General features: G+C 35.4%; 1 protein-coding gene across 2 annotated transcripts in view; it reads left to right on the forward strand.

The window, feature by feature from the left end:
- The window catches only part of spon1b (spondin 1b), a 153,355-nt gene extending 142,621 nt beyond the window's left edge, over positions 1-10,734 (forward strand). The window contains exons 14-16 of one of the 2 annotated variants that reach the window (XM_005174346.5): positions 2,421-2,585; positions 6,913-7,176; positions 9,586-10,734. In XM_005174346.5, the coding sequence (XP_005174403.1) occupies positions 2,421-2,585; positions 6,913-7,176; positions 9,586-9,752 (596 nt within the window). In that variant the 3' untranslated portion in view covers positions 9,753-10,734. 2 annotated transcript variants of the gene reach the window in all.
- Positions 10,735-18,036: the final 7,302 nt, after the last annotated feature.

The raw sequence follows: 18,036 nt of genomic DNA on the forward strand, positions 1-18,036 counted from the left end.
AAGTGATGTTTAACAGAGCAAGGAAATTTTCACAGTATGGCTGATAATAATTTTTCTTCTGGAGGAAGCCTTATTTGTTTTATTTCGGTTAGGATAAAAGCAGTTATTAACAGTTAGTTAACCTAATTAACCTAGTTAAGCCTTTAAATGTCTATAGAAATGTATAGAAGTTTCTTGTAAAATATCTAGTCAAACATTATTTACTGTCATCATGGCAAAGATAAAATAAATCAGTTATTAAAAATGAGAAAATGAATTAAAAATTAAAAATGACTATGTTCAGAAATGTGTTAAAAACAATCTGCTCTCTGTTAAACAGAAATTGGGGGGAAAATTAACGGGGATAATAATAATTCTGACTTTAACTGTAGATAATCAGAAAACACAATACTGTAAAGATGTTTAATTATTTATTAATGTTTATAAAGTACAACAATTCTATCTGGTTCTTGAATGTGATTGGCTGATAGCCATGAAATATTTTGCCAGAAACATCACACAAAGGCCTCTTCACCTTTCATATTTGTGTATTACTCCGCCCACATACAGTCAGCAACAAGCAGAGAGACTCTCTACCTTTTGACAAATATTACTGCAAATATTACAACATACAAAGGTGGATAGTAACGAATTACATTTACTTCCTTACATTTACTTGAATTAAACTGTTGGGTAATGTGTACTTCTTGAGTACATTTAAAAATGTCTACTTTTACTCAAGTAAATTATTAGAGAAAAATCCTTACTCTTACTTTGCTACATTTGGTGGAATCTTGGAATGATGACTCGAGAAAGCCGTGCGAGTTTATACTGCCGTCACGCCATGGCTTTCTGCTGTTCTGAGAAGGACAGTCACGCTGTCTGTGCAGTGAGTTTATCGGACCATGTCACCCTCAGCCTCAAGTTCAGTTTATGTTTTTACTCCAAGATGTCAACAAGAATAGTTTGATAATGCTATGCATGCTGTACATCGAACTGACATTGCAACATTTACATGAATTCCAACCTGAAAAAACACAGTGGTAAGTGTCAACATTATCCCAATTTAAACCTTATTATTATAACTAGCGGATAACTAAAGGAACTGCTGTTTAATAGACTATCTATAAATCATTTACACTGTTAACATTCAAAAATATAACGTCTAAACATTATTTTTTAACATAATATATATAGAAAGTAGTTCCTCTTACAAAAGGGTTTTGAGACTCCCCGTGTTTAATTTTTTATTTATTTATTTATATATATATATATATATATATATATATATATATATATATATATATATATATATATATATATATATATATATATACACACACACATGATTATGCCGTTGAACTGTTGTATAAATGCAATATCACACTCGTAGCAGTGCAATGTGGCTTTATATTGTCACTGGTGGGACGCTAAGGAACTTGGCCTGCAGCCTCGAGCCAACCCACTCCTCCTACCAGTGCCGATATACAGCCACACTGCACTGCTTCTCGTGTGAAATTGCTCACATACATTAAACAAAATATTATTTGTGTAATTATATTGCTTTATAATTTAACAGTGTTGTTGTTGTTGTTATTATTATTAAAGTGGCTGTTTAAATGAATATAGTGTGCAGTGTATAATGTATAATATAAATTAATATGTTACTATAGTGAATAAAATGGGTAATATGCAATATATTAGTCTAGTAGTCTATATTATTTATTATTCTTCATGAAAAATTAGCTATTTGTCATATATGTTAATTGTTACATTTGTGTTGCATATTTTAGTACAATGTATCAATAGTAATGATAACAATTATTATTTTATTATTATAATTATTATTTAAATTGAATTATTATTGCCTTTTTTTCTGAGAACCATGAATGTGAGTGGTGAATCAAAATTGTATTTAAATATTGCTCCTCTATAGTGTATGCAAAAAAACAACAACATTACTATACAAAGATTTAGATTAATTGTTTGCATTTTTGAATTTTGGATTAATCATAAAAGTTATTCTAGTAATTCATTAATTAATCTTAATTTGATGTTATTATAATTTTGTGGCTATACTGTAAAAATGTGGGGTGGGGGGAAGCTAACAAACATGAAAAAAACTATTAAACTATATTTTACTTTTTTAAGAAACCATCAAATAAAAAAACATTCAATTATTTATTTAAGCTTGCAAATATGTGATAGGCCATGTATAATAGCAGATCTCTGAGTATATATGATGTGCTTCATCAAATGATTTCTTTTGTAAATAGAAATATTCGTATCCACTAAGTAATGTAGACATAAAATATCCATCATATATCTAAAAAAAGGACTACAATTGTAGAATGCACTAGATAGTGTCCACTAGCACTCTAAGTATATACGCAGTAACTCTTTATAACCTGTAAAATGTTGCATCCCTTATGTGTGTACAGATGCGGTGGTGTGTATGCTGTCGCCATGGTCAGACTGGGGTGAGTGCAGTGTGTCCTGCGGTGTGGGCATGAGAACCCGTCAGCGCATGCTAAAGACACCCGTTAAGCCCGGCCAGTGTCCAGATGAGCTGGAGCAGGTGGAGAAGTGCATGCTTCCCGAATGCCGTGAGTAATATTAACAGTATCACTCAAATTAATGTCTTCTTTTTCAATACGCTTTTTAAAGGGACATTTGTTCCAAACCTTGTTGAGTTTCTGCTTTTCTGTTAAATACAAAAGAAGATATTTTGAAAAAATGTTGGAAACCGGTAGCCATTGACTTCCTTAGTATTTTCTTTTTCTGCTATGGAGGTCAATGGCTATCGTTATTGTTTTCAATAGTAATTCTTTTTTTAACCAGTTAAACTCTGCTGCTATTTTGGGATTTCCGCCTTGATTTAGCAACCCAAATTTAAAAGCTTCCCAAATCCACACTCAGAGGTGTAAATGCAAAAATTTGGTACCATTTTAAAGAAAACCCTTTGAATTTTCATAAAACACTTTTAAAGGTGTGTAAAAAAACTGTATATGTCGTCTGTGTTATAATAAACACCTAAAAAAAGAGGCACTTTTTGTATTTTTTTTATAAACTCAAATTTGAAAGTGTACCTTTTAGGTTCTGTGTGGTCTAGGGTGCTGTAATTAATTTTGGTGGTTCCTGCACATGTCTGTAATCACAGGAAAATGTCTCTACCATAATCTATGCAAAAGTTATTGTATTCCAACTGATGAGAGGTGCTGTACAAGCCACAGGGATCGATCATTGTTTTCATATTTCACTATTCTTTTGTTTGATCAAACATAATTCACTGTGTTTGGACCAAGTCAGACATATAAAAGGATTACTTATTCACATCACCTCAAAAACAGAGGAGAAATGGCCCTGAAGCACACAGCATAAGGTAAGAGATGACAGCTGTCTGAGCAGGGCTGCCGCGTCCATAGAGGAGACCTAGGCGGCCGCCTAGGGCGGCAGAGTAGAGAGGGCAGCGTTTGCGGCACTACCCTCACCACCTGCGCCCTCAGTTATATCCGCGTCTTGGGCGGCAGAATAGAGAGGGTGGCATCTGTGACACTACCCTCACCACCTGTGCCCTTAATCATATCCGCGTCTAGTGCAGTAGAATAGAGAGGGCAGCGTCCCCGACACTACCCGCGCCCTCAATTATATCCGCGCCTAGGGCGGCAGACAGGGCGGCGTCCGCGACAGAAACCCCCCCCCCCTTTTTTTTTTTTTCATTTTTGGGTTGAGGGCGGCGTGACCGTCCTTTGCCTAGAGCGGCAGCTCAGCTTGCTCCGGCCCTGTGTCTGAGCTATCTGGGGCTGCTTATTGATCATAAATTTATTGTTTTCACTTATGCCATGGAAACACCACGATTCATTTGATAACTGTTTGATATGTGAATATAATTTAGTAAAAAGAATGCTAGAACCGTATGAGCACCAACAAGAGCTTTCATTTGAGCTATAACTTGTACATGTGTGATATTAAAAATATGAAACTGAACCAATGTTTAGCACCCAGCTCGGCTTTCCAAAATACTGTGTATTTAAGTGTAAATAACTTTTGTAAAGTACAATAAAAACCAAAGTGATGCATATAAGCAGAAAATATAGATTCTACACTTTCAAACGAAACCACTTAATGGGGTCTGGTGCAATGCTAGCCCTTTAAATCTTAAAGCTAAAGTCGATGACGTCACGGACCCGGTCCGCAGAGTTTAACTGTTTAAATAATCTTTTTTGTGTTTAGCAGAAAAAAATTATGTTGGACTTGTTTTGAACAAAAAAATGATGACTACATTTTCATTTTTGGGTGTACTATCCCTTTAAGTCACACATCACAGTTTCTGAATCCAAACACTTCATCAGATGGTAAAAAAGAACAAGTGGTACTACTAATATACAGTCGCAGAGTTCTATAATACATCTATTGGACTTTCGTTATTAATAAATAGACAACAAACTGCAGTTATTTAATGTAATTACAATAAACCTTATGCACAGGGACTCCAGTGAACTTATGCCATTATAAACTGGCTGTGTTTACAGTACATTTAAAGGAAATCTCTCACCAGACAAGAATCACTGCATTAAATTCTATTGCTCTGCTCCATGTCTTCAAATATATGGAACTGTATTTTTCCACAGTAGTTATCAATGGATTTTCAGCACTCACTCAGCAAAATCTTTAAAAAAAAAGGATTAAGGAAGTTAAGTTTACTCAATTCAGAGACTAGTTGGAGGCGAGGCAGTGGCGCAGTAGATAGTGCTGTCGCCTCACAGCTAGAAGGTCGCTGGGTTGCTGGTTCGAACCTCGGCTCATTTGGCGTTTCTGTGTGGAGTTTGCATTTTCCCCCTGCCTTCGCCTGGGTTTCATCCGGGTGCTCCGGTTTCCCCCACAGTCCAAAGACATGTGGTACAGGTAAATTGGGTAGGCTAAATTGTCCGTAGTGTATGAATGTGTGTATGAATGTTTCCCAGAGATGGGTTGCGGCTGGAAGGGCATCCGCTGCATAAAAACTTGCTGGATAAGTTGGCGGTTCATTCCACTGTGGCGACCCCGGATAAATAAAGGGACTAAGCTGAAAGAAAATGAATGAATGAATGAATGAAGAGAGTAGTTGGTTCCTCTTTAAATAAGGGCAAGCAGGTTGGTAAGAAATAAAGCTGCTGTTTGTGGAGTAGTTTAATGATCCTCTGCAGAGATTTTGCGATATTCAATGTATTATATTTCAGCTGATTTCATCTAGTGTCCAAAGTCAGTTATAGTTGTGTGTTTCTCTTATTTGTTTCTGCTTATTAACAGCAGGTATTCATCATCAGTGCTCAATCATCACCCAACTAATCCTTTCATTGTCTCATCAACTTCAGTAACTTTAACTCAATTCAGAGAGGGACCAAATCTAAGCTGAGTAACGCATAGTTGCTTGCTGGTTTTACGCTTGAACAATGAAATGAATGCTTAGGTCTATTTAATTGGCTACATTTTGATTAAATGACATAATCTAAACGAATAGAACATTATGAAAATAAAAATCACATCACCCTTTCACTGGAAGTTTTTTGGTGGCTGAAAAGCACTTTAATGCATATGGCCCGCGATTGTTGCAATCCCTTTCGAGGGCACAACGGGGAGACATAAACCTAAATACTGTCCAGACAGTTTTAATTGCTTGTTCATTTTTACTTTAATTTTCAATTCGTTATGGCTTTGCTGGAGGGTTAAATGTGTGTTGATGGAGACTCCAGAGAAAGTTGAAATTCCCTTGTAGTAAGTCTGTAAAGATAAGGATAAGAGTTGGGTCACTATAGAGCAAACATGATTGATTCTATTTTGTTTTACATTTTTGCATTTATGAGGAAAAAGCTTGGTTATGGATGTGACACCTCTCTTTTACGGATGTGACAGATGTGAAATTGCCACTTGTGTGACTTTGGTAAATCAAATATAATTCTTTGAAAAAATTGACAGAGACATTTTTGAGTATTTTTACAGTACTGTAAAAGCCTACAAAAAAAAAAAACTTAAAAGGGTTTCACTATTTTGGTGAAAACTTCATGGCAAGATTGACATTTGCATGGAATTGCTCATAAATTCATAAAAGAGAGAAAAAATCATAAAAGAGAGACAGACAGACAGACATATAGACAGAGAGAGATAGAGACTGCAAGTATGTTTTTTATTAATAGCTGTAGTTTAAATATGTGAAGCTTGTTACTGAGAAATATAGTAAATGTAGTGTTCAGAAGCAAACAACTCATAGGAAAACATTGAAAAATAGTGATAAAACGTCTGTGTGTGTTTGAGAGAGAGATAGAGAGTCATGTACTACTAAAAAATGTAGTCACAAGTACAGCAATACCAGTCAATTTTGACCCTGTGAGACATTTTATGGGGTCGCGGTGAGGAAAACCTTTATGCAAACCTTTATATGTATGTCATTTGCCTGTTTGTTCTGATTGTTTCTGGGATATACAGATTACGGTTAAATAATATTTAAGAGTACAAAGTGACAATTTAAAAAAGATTCAGTTTTTCACAATAATTTGTAGCAGAATTTTAGTTTTAAAAAAAGTACACATAAAAGTATGATGAAGCCCAAAATGGGGACAATTAAATGCTAAAGCCCTAAAACAGACAATTAATGGCCACAATCACAATCATTTCTTAGACAGTTTATCTCCTGGAAGATGTCATAATTGTGACAGCCCTAATACTATTAAAAATCGTGGTTGTAACATTTATTTCCAAGCCTAATATCAGAAGGTTAGTCCTTCATCTTTTATAGAAATATTTATATATTGTGAAATATTTCCTTTATTGTGTGTTATGAAAAACGACTATTGAGATTTTTCTCAATTTAAATGAGTTGAGGCCTTTGAACTGAAAACAGTATTACATATTGCGTGTCACAACTTGACAAGCCTGTTTCTTTCATTTCTCCTCCAGCTACAGACTGCATGCTGTCAGAGTGGTCAGCCTGGTCCGAGTGCAACAAGTCCTGTGGGAAGGGGCACATGATCCGCTCTCGCATGGTCAAGCTGGAGCCTCAGTTTGGAGGTCTGCCCTGTCCTGAGACGGTCCAGAGGAAGAAATGCAAGATCCGCAAGTGCTCGAGAGGCTCCCGGGCCAGCGAGAAGAGGAAGAGACAGGAGGTTTCAGACAGGAGGAGAGCCAAGCAGAGCCGGGAGTCTGTGGCAGAGGAGAGCACAGGTCCAATCCTATTTTCTCTTTAATTGTTTACTTGTTGGAGGTTTAGCCACTCTGTCAACACATCATTACTGGAAGCAGGACTTAAATAAATAAATGTTTCAAATAAACATATGTACATTTAGAAAGCTACATTTGAATTATATCATCTTTGCAGTAAATTTGACATTGCTCTCTCTTCCGGCCCCCATTATCACTCACACTTTTTTTTCTTTTTCTGAAAGTCTTATGATAACACTGTTGGGTTTTTCTGTTATTATCTGAGCAAAAAGTAAAAAAAAAAAATCTTCTATTCACTGCACATTTAAGTTTACCCAATTGTCACAACTTCCACTGCTGAGAAACCCGGAAATGTAAACTTGTGTACACAAAATGTGAAAAAATGTATACTTTTTTTTTTTCATATTTTTTAATGCGGTTTAATTTGAAGCAAGCCAACATAGTGATCTATTTTGAATTCCTTAACCTTTCAGATTTTATTCAAACCCAGGTCAAACCTTTAGAATGTCTAAATAATAAGAATCAGTTGATCCAAATAATGAAAAATCCCTTTCATTAAAGGAGACCTATTATGTCCCTTTTTACAAGATGTAAAATAAGTTTCTGATGTCCCTATAGTGTGTATGTGAAGTTTCAGCTAAAAATACCACACAAATAATTATTTATAACTCTTTGAAATTGCCTCTTTTACACTTTGGTCTATTATTTGGACTGTCACTTTAAATTCAAATGAGATTGTGTTCTGTTCAAAATAAGGCAGACGTATACAGCAGAGTCAAAACTCTTGCTTCTTACTCAGGGCTTTTTATGCTAATGAGGAAGAGATGGGCACTAATGAGCTAAGCTTTTCTCCTCTGATTACATGTACAAAGGGAGAATGTCAATCAAAATGTTCTTGCAGACTATTTTTATCAAGTGTGATTATAAAAGATACAATTAATTCATTTTTACTGTTTCCACACAACTTGTCAAAAACTTTCAAACAATAACTTTTGTTTATGACAAAGTTATGAAAATTTTATGACAAATTTAATTTGTTCCACTGAAAAAAGTACACAGAACAATATTCATGGCACAATTACAATGGCCTCATGACACTCATGTTTATGACAGATTTATGACAAGTCGTGCTCCTATAGGCCTTGTTTACACTAATAGGTTTTCATTTTAAAACACATAAGTTATGCCTTCCGTCTATACTACCCCGGAGTTTTCAAGCAACAAAAACAAAGCTTTTTGAAAATGCTAAAGAGGCTATTTTAATTTTAAAACGCTGCTGCTCTATCTCAGTGTGGATGGAGGAAAACAGAGACATCTGAAAACAAAGAGATACACAATCGCCTATCTGATTGGGGCCTTTTCCTCGGTATTGAGTAGCTCAAACAAAGTTCAGTCTTACATCCTTTCCTTGTAGGTTCATACTTTGCAAGTTTGATGGGAGAAACAAACTCCCGAGGACATGTCAGTCAAAGGGAATCGGACTTTATAACATTCACATCACCCTGGCTGTGTTATATTGTTAATATTTTAACAATAAAATGAAAACATGATATAAGGAACTGCCTATTTTCATGTTTATATTAACAACTTACCAGACACCAGAAATAGCGAGTGTAGCTAGATATTTATATGACCTTAATCTCTACTGTATGCATATTTAGAACAAAATTGAGCCTATAACATTACTGAATCCTTTCATTTTCAGTGAAAAATACGAAACATACCCTCTCTTTTGCTGAATATCAGTTTTAATAATCAATAATGGCCATTATAAAAGTATAATGTACAATAAGTTTACGCAATATAAACAAACAATCCTGTCAAATGTGCAGAATCAGTGTACGCAGTTACATAAATTAATATACTGTATTACTTATCTTTTCACTGAGCGAAAACACGTTATCTGAGAACTTTAGATCAGTCAGTGAATATTCAGGGAATATGCTGTTAGATACGGACTACAAGATGAATTAAATATCACGTTTAACAAATATAGTGAGATTAGATCCAGCGGTAGATTCTTGATGAACCGTGCGACATGCACAGCTCTCACCTGGGGTTCTGTGCTCAAAGCACCCACTGACTGTCTGGAGCTCAGACGCACGCATACGCATAGCGTTTCAGAAACACTAGGTGAAACGAAAGAGTGGGCGCGGATCGTTTTAATTTTAAAATGCCATTTTAAAACTAAAAAGTATTGGTGTAAACAGGGCCTTTAGTAATATCAAGTTGTCAAAGACATCTCAAACCATGTCACCTTTGCACTTAAAATGACATAACTGAGTGAGTGACATGTTAATTCCATTCATCATAAATCTCATTATTTTTCATGACGAATGTTTTTGCTCCGCTCAAAAATTGTTGTTTCATGTGTACTTGAACCCAACTTGATTTTCTTTTACTCTCTTTCAGTAGTCTGTCCAATACGCCCTTGGTCCAGCTGGACGGAGTGTACTAAACCATGTGATGGGGGGACTCAAGAGCGAGTGATGACCATAAAGAAAAAGGGCAAATCCTCACAGCACAACCACTGCAAAAACAAGAAGGAGATCCGTGCGTGCAACGTACACCCATGCTAAAAGTGACTCTTTATCACTGTAATACACATACACACACATACACATGCCAGCACACGCAGATGCAGCTCATCCAGAAGCTGAATAGGGCAAAAAGGATGTAGTTTTAACCCAGGGTTTCCAGAAACGGCTGAGGGGTCTGTGCTCCAGTTACAGCTTGTAGGATATTAGAGTAACACACACGTGGACCAGGCCTGTTATCCGTGTTTAGTTTTAGATGCCTTCCTAACGGTCTTATATACTGTATCAATGTATAACCAACACTTTTCAGTACCAACGATATCCATGTGCACTTCTTTCCATCATTCATTATGCACAAAACAAACATATTTAGACACATAGCATTCCTGTAAATGGTTTTCTTTTGCATCCAAGCGGTTTGGATGCAACATCATACTGTTTGTAAAGGAAAGCTGTGTTTACTGTCAGCATTTCAGTTTCTAATCCGGGGCTGCGTTTATTGAGCGCAATCAAGGTGGGTCACTCACAAATCAATGCACAATTGATCCGGACAACAAGTGTTTGGGTGAGGAAGGACGATTCCTTTTCCTCAATTGTCAGAAGATTTAGTTGAATGCAGGCTTAGGATGATGCCTATGGGTAGTTTAACATTGTATAAGCACAGCTAAGCATAACCATTAAACTTTTTTTGTGGGAGGGGGGTTGTTTTATAAATCGTGATATATTAACTTTGAGAAAATAGATTGCCATTTTTTATTGCGTTATTAGATGTATAAGAGACTAATGTAAAATATTAACTCCTATGTAGGGAAAGAAGGCATTTCAGTTAGACGTTTCTTACTTTTATTGTTTAATTTTGATATATTTAGCTTCAAAAGGTCTTGCCAAAGTCAAGTGTGGATTTTTCTTCATTTAATTTTCTGTCTCAGTCTGTTTATCTTTTTTTCACTTTCCTTTCACCCTTCCTCTGCAATATTCTGCTATTTTGGAATAAATCTTTACAATAAAAGTTGATGTGACTACATGTTTTGGGTTCCAGTTATCTCTCTATCAATTTTAGCTCTTACTTATCTTAATAATGCCTGAAACGTTGTATTAAAAGCACATCTCATCATTATTTGACTATAAAAGGGAATGTCTTAAATTCTTCCCCATACTGGAATTAAAAGAACCTGCAGTTAATAGATTGGAATGTAATTGTACAGTGTAAGCACTAGAGGGAGACAAATACTAAAATGGCGCCATGAATAATATCGTAACTGCTACAGTTTGTCGCTAAGTGGCATCCTGAGTTTACAGTTCAATATCCTGACGGGATGAGCGGCTGCTGGATGAAAACTTGCTGGAATAGGTCAGCCAAAATTGAACATTCTGTCATAATTTATCATTCTCATGTTGTTGGCCAGTGTATTAGAGAATGACAGACTTACCATTTATTTTCATTACTACACTGGATAACATACAGTGAAGCTTGACTTTTGGAGTCTTTCAGCTGGAATAGAGGGGGTTTAGCAACGGACAGCTGACTAAAATAGATTGATAGCTTTATCAATCAGGATACATTTTACTGAAGTGTAGCCTTTTACCCTAGTAAAAGCAAAAGCTTCGTGATGCTCGCGCGGTGACGTTATTATGGCAAGCTGCTTTAACATAAAACATATTAGCCCAAACTGGGTTTATGGTTTTATTTTTAGACACTAGTATCTTTAATCTTATTTATTAAGTAGCTACTAGTGCTTATTTTGTTGATATACTAGTGTTTTATTGTTCCTTGTTACAAATTTCAAAATTTAGCCATTGATCAGGGTCTGTCATTGTGATATTTGTTGCTAGTGTGTATCTATTCCAATTGTGATTTACATATTTTAGATACTAGTAGGCATTATTCACTAGGTACTGGAATAGATATTAGAACCAACTGATTATTAGATAGATTAAGGTCTAGTAGTGTCTAACAAATGAGAACCAGAATCTAATAAATAAACTTAACTAACAAATAAGAACAAGTATAAAAATAACTCGTATCAAAAGAATCAGTTCCAGTATCCAATGAATACTACCTAATGGATAAATAACAGTACCTAACAAATAAATACAACTACTTTAAAAAGTACTATTATTCATTTTTTAATTTCCTTTTAGCTTAGTTAATTAAGGGTCGCCACAGCGGAACGAACCGCTAACTTATCCAGCATATGTTTTCCTCAGTGTATGCCCTTCCAGCTATAACCCAATACTGGTAAACACAAATACACTCATTCACACACATATACTACAGCCAACTTAGTTTATTAAATTGTGGGGAAACTGGAGCACCCGGAGGAAACAAGCCAACAACATGCAAACTTTACACAGAAATGCCAACTGACCCAGCTGGGACTCGAACCAGTAACCTTCTTGCTGTGAGGTGACGCTGTGCCACCGTGTCGCCAAAAGTACTATTAATGAGAACTTATACCTAATGAGTTAGGACTAATGTTCAATGAATAAGTACTCGTAGAATATTTCCTCATTAGTGGATTTGATATAAGTCAAAACTAATTATCTGATATCTCGATGGATACCCATTGAAGTCTATGACAATTTTTAATTTATTTTAGTAACAGTATAATGGTTAGTCACTATTAAAATAAGAGCTATATACAGTATGATGACTAAACAATAGTAATGGATAAGCACTAGTATCTAATGAATACCAACTAGCAGTGGTGTAAATTAACAAATTACAAATACTCAAATTACTGTCACTGAGTAGTTTTTTGCCAGAAATTGTCATTTACTAAGTAGTTTTAAAAATGTGTACCTTATAATCTACACCTCGAAGGATTAAGGCAAACTAAAAAAAGTGTTGCATGCAGAACTGTTGCAAACAATTTATTTGTGTTGAATTTAAACAAACAAATTAAATTGAATAATGTTCAACTTAGTTTGTTTGTTTAAATTCAACACAAATAAATTGTTTACAACCACTTAACGTAAAAAAAAAAAAAAGTAAATCCAAGTAATCATCTTTAAATAATATTTTTCATTCTGAAGGCAAAATGGGTCCAACTCAGTACTAGTAAGGTGTCCCTAACAGGGCTGGAGTGGGACTCCTTTTCAGCCCTGGAGTTTCAAGCCTTAGACCGGCCCACCTCAGTTCACAACTGACTATATTGAAATAAGGTCATTTCCCATTCAGTTTCTAATGACACTATCACGTCTTTTTTTGAGAAAACAGCTGCTTTTAAACTTCATATGTTCAACAACCCTAACAGTGTTAAATGTCTTAACAATAAAAATGAAAAAAAAAAAAAAAAGACTCAGACGAGGATCAATCCCAGGTCGCTGGCGTCGAAACCTAATGTGCTAACCACTCGACCACAACAATTATGAAATTAATCTTTTGCAGGCTGCATCTTCATCACATGGCTGCGAGAAAATAGATAAAAAGAGCAGAGCTGCGGTAAGAAGACTGTGGTCAAGTAAATAAATACATTAATTTAAAAAGCGTGACTGCTGAGAGCAACAGATTCTGGAGCTAACGTTAGGGACACCGGCCCTCGCGGCCAAAAAAACGGACCGGCACACCGGGAATTCTCCCGGTCCTCCCGATTAGCCAATCCGGGCCTGGTCCCTAATAAAGTGTCCAGTGATTATAAATAATATCTGATGAATAAGTATTAATATCTTTTTGAAAGATAACTAGAGTAAGCACTACTAGAACAATCACAAGCAATAGAAGAAATACTAGTATCAAAATGATATGAATTAGTGGTATGAAAATAGATCCTGTTTATAGATTAAGTGCTAAAACAGCTTGCCATAAATTTATTTAAGTCTGAACTCTAGTATACTCCATGCAACTCTTAAACCTTTTATGAAAACTCCTATGGTAATTTAACTTGACAAGTACGGGATAAACAGCCCAGAGGCTGAACTCTTAAAACACTGGAGAATGTTCCTCTCTTCCTAAACACGATGGGAGCAATTTATTGTTAGCGCGCATCATGTCTCAACTAGCAGAGAGCACAGAAATTAATTAAACTGGGCATAAAAAAAAAAAAAAGCACAGCAGCTTGGTAGTCATGGTAACTTGCTTCCTTTGCACACACATAAAAGAGAAGAACGACTGGGCAGTGGATTGAAGAGAATCCTACTATGAGGAAAGTTTGCCTTATAAATATTAATAAGAGTATGTGACGTTTTCACAGTTGGCCTGGTTAATTTGCAAGCTACTTAAAGCAGTTAGTGTTTTAAAACCAGAACACCATGATCTGTGGGGCATCATGATAACAGTTGTGAACAGCAGATTTAATTTTTTTTATCGTTGTTATTAGTTATAATATATAAATAGTCCATCTAATCAGTTCATGAGCTGCTCCCAGCCATCTGTGTGTATAATCAACAGAAAACTGGAACAGGTGTGTGTGTGTGTGTGGTGCTTGAAGGGATTTGTAGTTCTTTAGGTCACAGATTTGTGATTCTTCAGCGATCTGCAGTAGCTAGATTGCTGCTGACTGTAATAATTCAATTTAATAGTATTAAATTTTAATAGATTTAGATTGATTCTATGGAATCTGACAATATATATTTTAAAAAGGCACATTAAATAAAATCAAAAAGTTACAGTTAATGACATTTTTTGAGTATAAGCAAAACAATTAGAAAATACTGTCTGTAGGAATTCTGAAGTTCCATTAGATACTTTAGTCTCAGAAAGTGACATTAAATGGTTATGATGGAGATGGAACGGAGACATTTGAAATTATACGACTGAAACAGTAATAAGGAGAACTAAATATAAGTCAACTTGCAGTGAAACAGCATTTTGGTTAAATCTGCTAACTCTGTATGTTTTGTCTAGCAACGCTTAAAATACTGTGTCAATGTTTCATTTGGCATCCATTCACCCAGTCAGTATACACTTATGTCACTTTAGTTCCTATTGTGCTGGTTAAGACCCTGTTCTGAAGTCGGAACTAATTTATTTCCAATTGTCACTCTATAACTATTACCATTCCCGTTTTGAAGCATCAACATGCCCAAAAAACAGATGTCTTGCTGTAGATCTAGGAACTATAAAAAAGGTTCCTACAGTGCATGAGCTCGTATTTGATTGGGAACTAAACTACCATACACTGAATATTTAATAAATAAAGTAGTCATTCATTTAAGAATCAGACTTTTCAGGTCTCACAGGGAAACAAATAGTACAGTGACAGTACATCTTAAAAATATTTGTACATGAATTACTCAGCTGTTCTTTGCCTTCACAGATGTTGAATGGAGGACAATGTCTGGCAGTAAGGTGAGTCATTTCCTAGCTTTTAACCCAACCTGCGTGTCTCCATTGAGTTTTTGCTCAAAGGTTTTATAGAGGTTGTGACCATAACTTTAAAGAATGTGCTTCTTCTCTACAATCAATGTATGGAATAAATGTGAGCAAGTTTAACAATATATCCGTCTGTGGGGGTTGCCAGTTATTATAAATACCTGGAAACCATGGGAACATAATGATCGTACTGCGGAAGACCATGAAACAGAAAATAATGTGCAAGGTGTTCAGATGTTGGTAACTCACAAAAGACATTTTGTCCAGAGAAGTTTTCTGCAGAAATTTAGTGAAGCGAATGCGCTATTGCGAGGAATAAAGAATGTTGAAATTAGTATTGTGGCTTTTCAAATGTCAAAACACAAAAAGAGAATTTGAAATGTTAATCTTTCAGGCATTGAGCAGAAGGCCGTTCAATCTCTCGAGGACAGCAGAACTCAATCTTGCTTTCAAGCAACGCCGCAAACAGCCCAAAGTGAGAAGGGGAATATGTGTCTTCCACTATATGTATAGGTTGTTGCGTATTCAGGTTGATTTTCCTTTGTAGGCTACACAAACTGTCCCTGAATGTTTGCACCATTACCTGTGATGAAAGTGGCCTGTAAAACAAAGCTGACAGCTGTACGGTCTGGCCTCATGTGTGAATGAAATTCGGCTATTAGAGTCTCTTGAGAAAAGAAAGCAATGACTGAACTGCTTTCATATTTTGTGTCCAATCTGGAACATTTTGTTTCAGAATAGTCAGATGTAAGTCTAACGCAATCAGCATAATTTGCCTCAAAGCTAATCATAAAACAGGCTTATTAATATTATATTCAGAAAATCAATCCAGTCTCTTTGGAAATGTGTGCCCAGGACTATAATTTTGAGAACCGACAAATATGTGCCTCGGATCACATTTTCTTGCAGTTTTTGTTTTCACAAATCCACTAGAGGGTGCCGTGTACATTTTTGACAAAATCAAATACTGTTGGGTTTTGTCCCCTTTAAGAGAAAGCCATGCGTGAGATTGCATTGGACTCTGGTATACAAAACAAAACAAGCAAAAAAGTACACAATGCTCAGCGAGTGAATCATGTTGTTTGTGTGCAGATAACCTGTAATACTACTCTAAAACTGATATTTTCTTGTTCCCAGTCTTGTAAGAAAGTTTAACCTTCGTTTTTGTATCACTGTTGTGAAGTTTGAATAGTCTGTTTAAGATCGCTAATTGAAGTTTGCGCCTAATGTGATTTTTTAGCTGATTAATGCTAAACTACACTCCTTTTTTGCTCTATGTATTTAGTGATGATTGTCTGGGGATATTTTCTGTCCTATAAGGGAGTGTTTGCTGTTTGGGTAACCATTCTAGAAGCTCATATGCTCTGAATAGATGGATATGTTTAGTTATTACACTGACATGTTGACTGCCGGTATGTGTCAGCTATCAAAGTGAAATAGCTTTAATTAATCATTAATATTTTATTTGTTTCTTTTCTATGTTTGCAATTTGACCACACGCACATAATCAAGATAACTATAAACAACTACAAATAACAACAAATGCTTAATACAACAACCAAATGTTGTGAGTTCTACATCTGGGAATAAAAGAAAATAACAATCTGCATGTTAATGTTATGTTTATTGGTAACAAATATGTTAGTGAGGCCTATTGTTTCATACATACCATTTTTCGTAAATCCACTAGAGGTTGCTGTTTTCATTTCTGCGCATATTAATGTCCTTCTCTTTCGAATCAATGAGAGAAGGTGGTTGTCTTGTAGTTGTGCATTTGCAATTGTAAGTATGGGATGATAACTGGTTTCAAGGTTTACCATGGTTTGGAAAAAAAGTCAAGATATTAAAACGGCAAAAAAAAAAAAAAACATGCTGTTAAATCATTCCTATGGTATATGTAAAGGATTTTTTAAAGTGTTTTTTTATGTTGTAAAGAAATCTGTGTTTTTTAAACTAATGAACGCAGCAGAAGTAAATGATTTCTTTTATTCATTTAGCCTGGCATGTTTACCATTACAAAATAATTTTAAAAGATTCCTAAAATGAAGTTTATTGTGCTCAATGGAGGGGAAAAAAAGTTGTTTTTTATGAAGACATTTAAAAAGAACTTATTTTGGAACCGTAATCACAGCACAGCGAACCATAAAACCGTGATATTTTTATCCAAGGTTATCATACCGTCAGAAAGACACCAGCCCTTTTTGTGCTTGTTATTGAACCGATAATGTTTTCAACAGCAAACTAGAAGAGAAAAGCCAGCCTTCTATCGTGACCTCATGCTGCTTTTGAGGTAAGCACATATTTTTTGGTCCTCAAAATATACACAAGGGTACATTTTCTCGATAAGCCAAAGTATACAGCATGGTTTATTATATAGTCAGTAAGCTGATGACTGAAAAGAAGTTCTGAAAAGAATTACATTTTATTTCAAGTTTACATTTTACCAAGTTAATAGTAAAAAGTGTAGCAATTCCTGGGAGTTTTCCGGGAGATGGGTCTGAAATACGGGAGACTCCCGGGAAAAATGGAAGTGTTGGCAGCTATGCAGCAATTCATAACTTTTTGATTTAGTAGCTAATTGTAATGAATTTGTATGATCTGATTTGTACAATTTTGTACGATTTGCTCATCATCATTGGGTTAAGGGGTGGGGTTGGGTGCCACATCTCTTTTTTAAAGTCATACATTTTCGTACGACTCAACTGTACGAATTAGCCTCTAAACTGACAAAATGTAAAATACTACAATACGTAAAATACTACAAAATATAAAACAAAAAAAATCAGGCTGGACTATACTATTGTCCAGCCCAAACTATTTGACATATTGTCAGAAAAGTGGCTAATTTGTACAAATTCATACGATATTATAAATGTCAATACAATATTATAAATGTAGCTGTGCCCACATCCCCATCCCTAACCCTTTCCCATTTGGGGAAAAGCCAATCGCACTAAAGTTTACAAATGTGATCATATAAATTAATATGATTTAGCCTCTAATACGAATTGC

The sequence above is a fragment of the Danio rerio genome, chromosome 25, assembly GCF_049306965.1.
Source record: "Danio rerio strain Tuebingen ecotype United States chromosome 25, GRCz12tu, whole genome shotgun sequence".
In the NCBI taxonomy this organism is placed as follows: domain Eukaryota; kingdom Metazoa; phylum Chordata; class Actinopteri; order Cypriniformes; family Danionidae; genus Danio; species Danio rerio.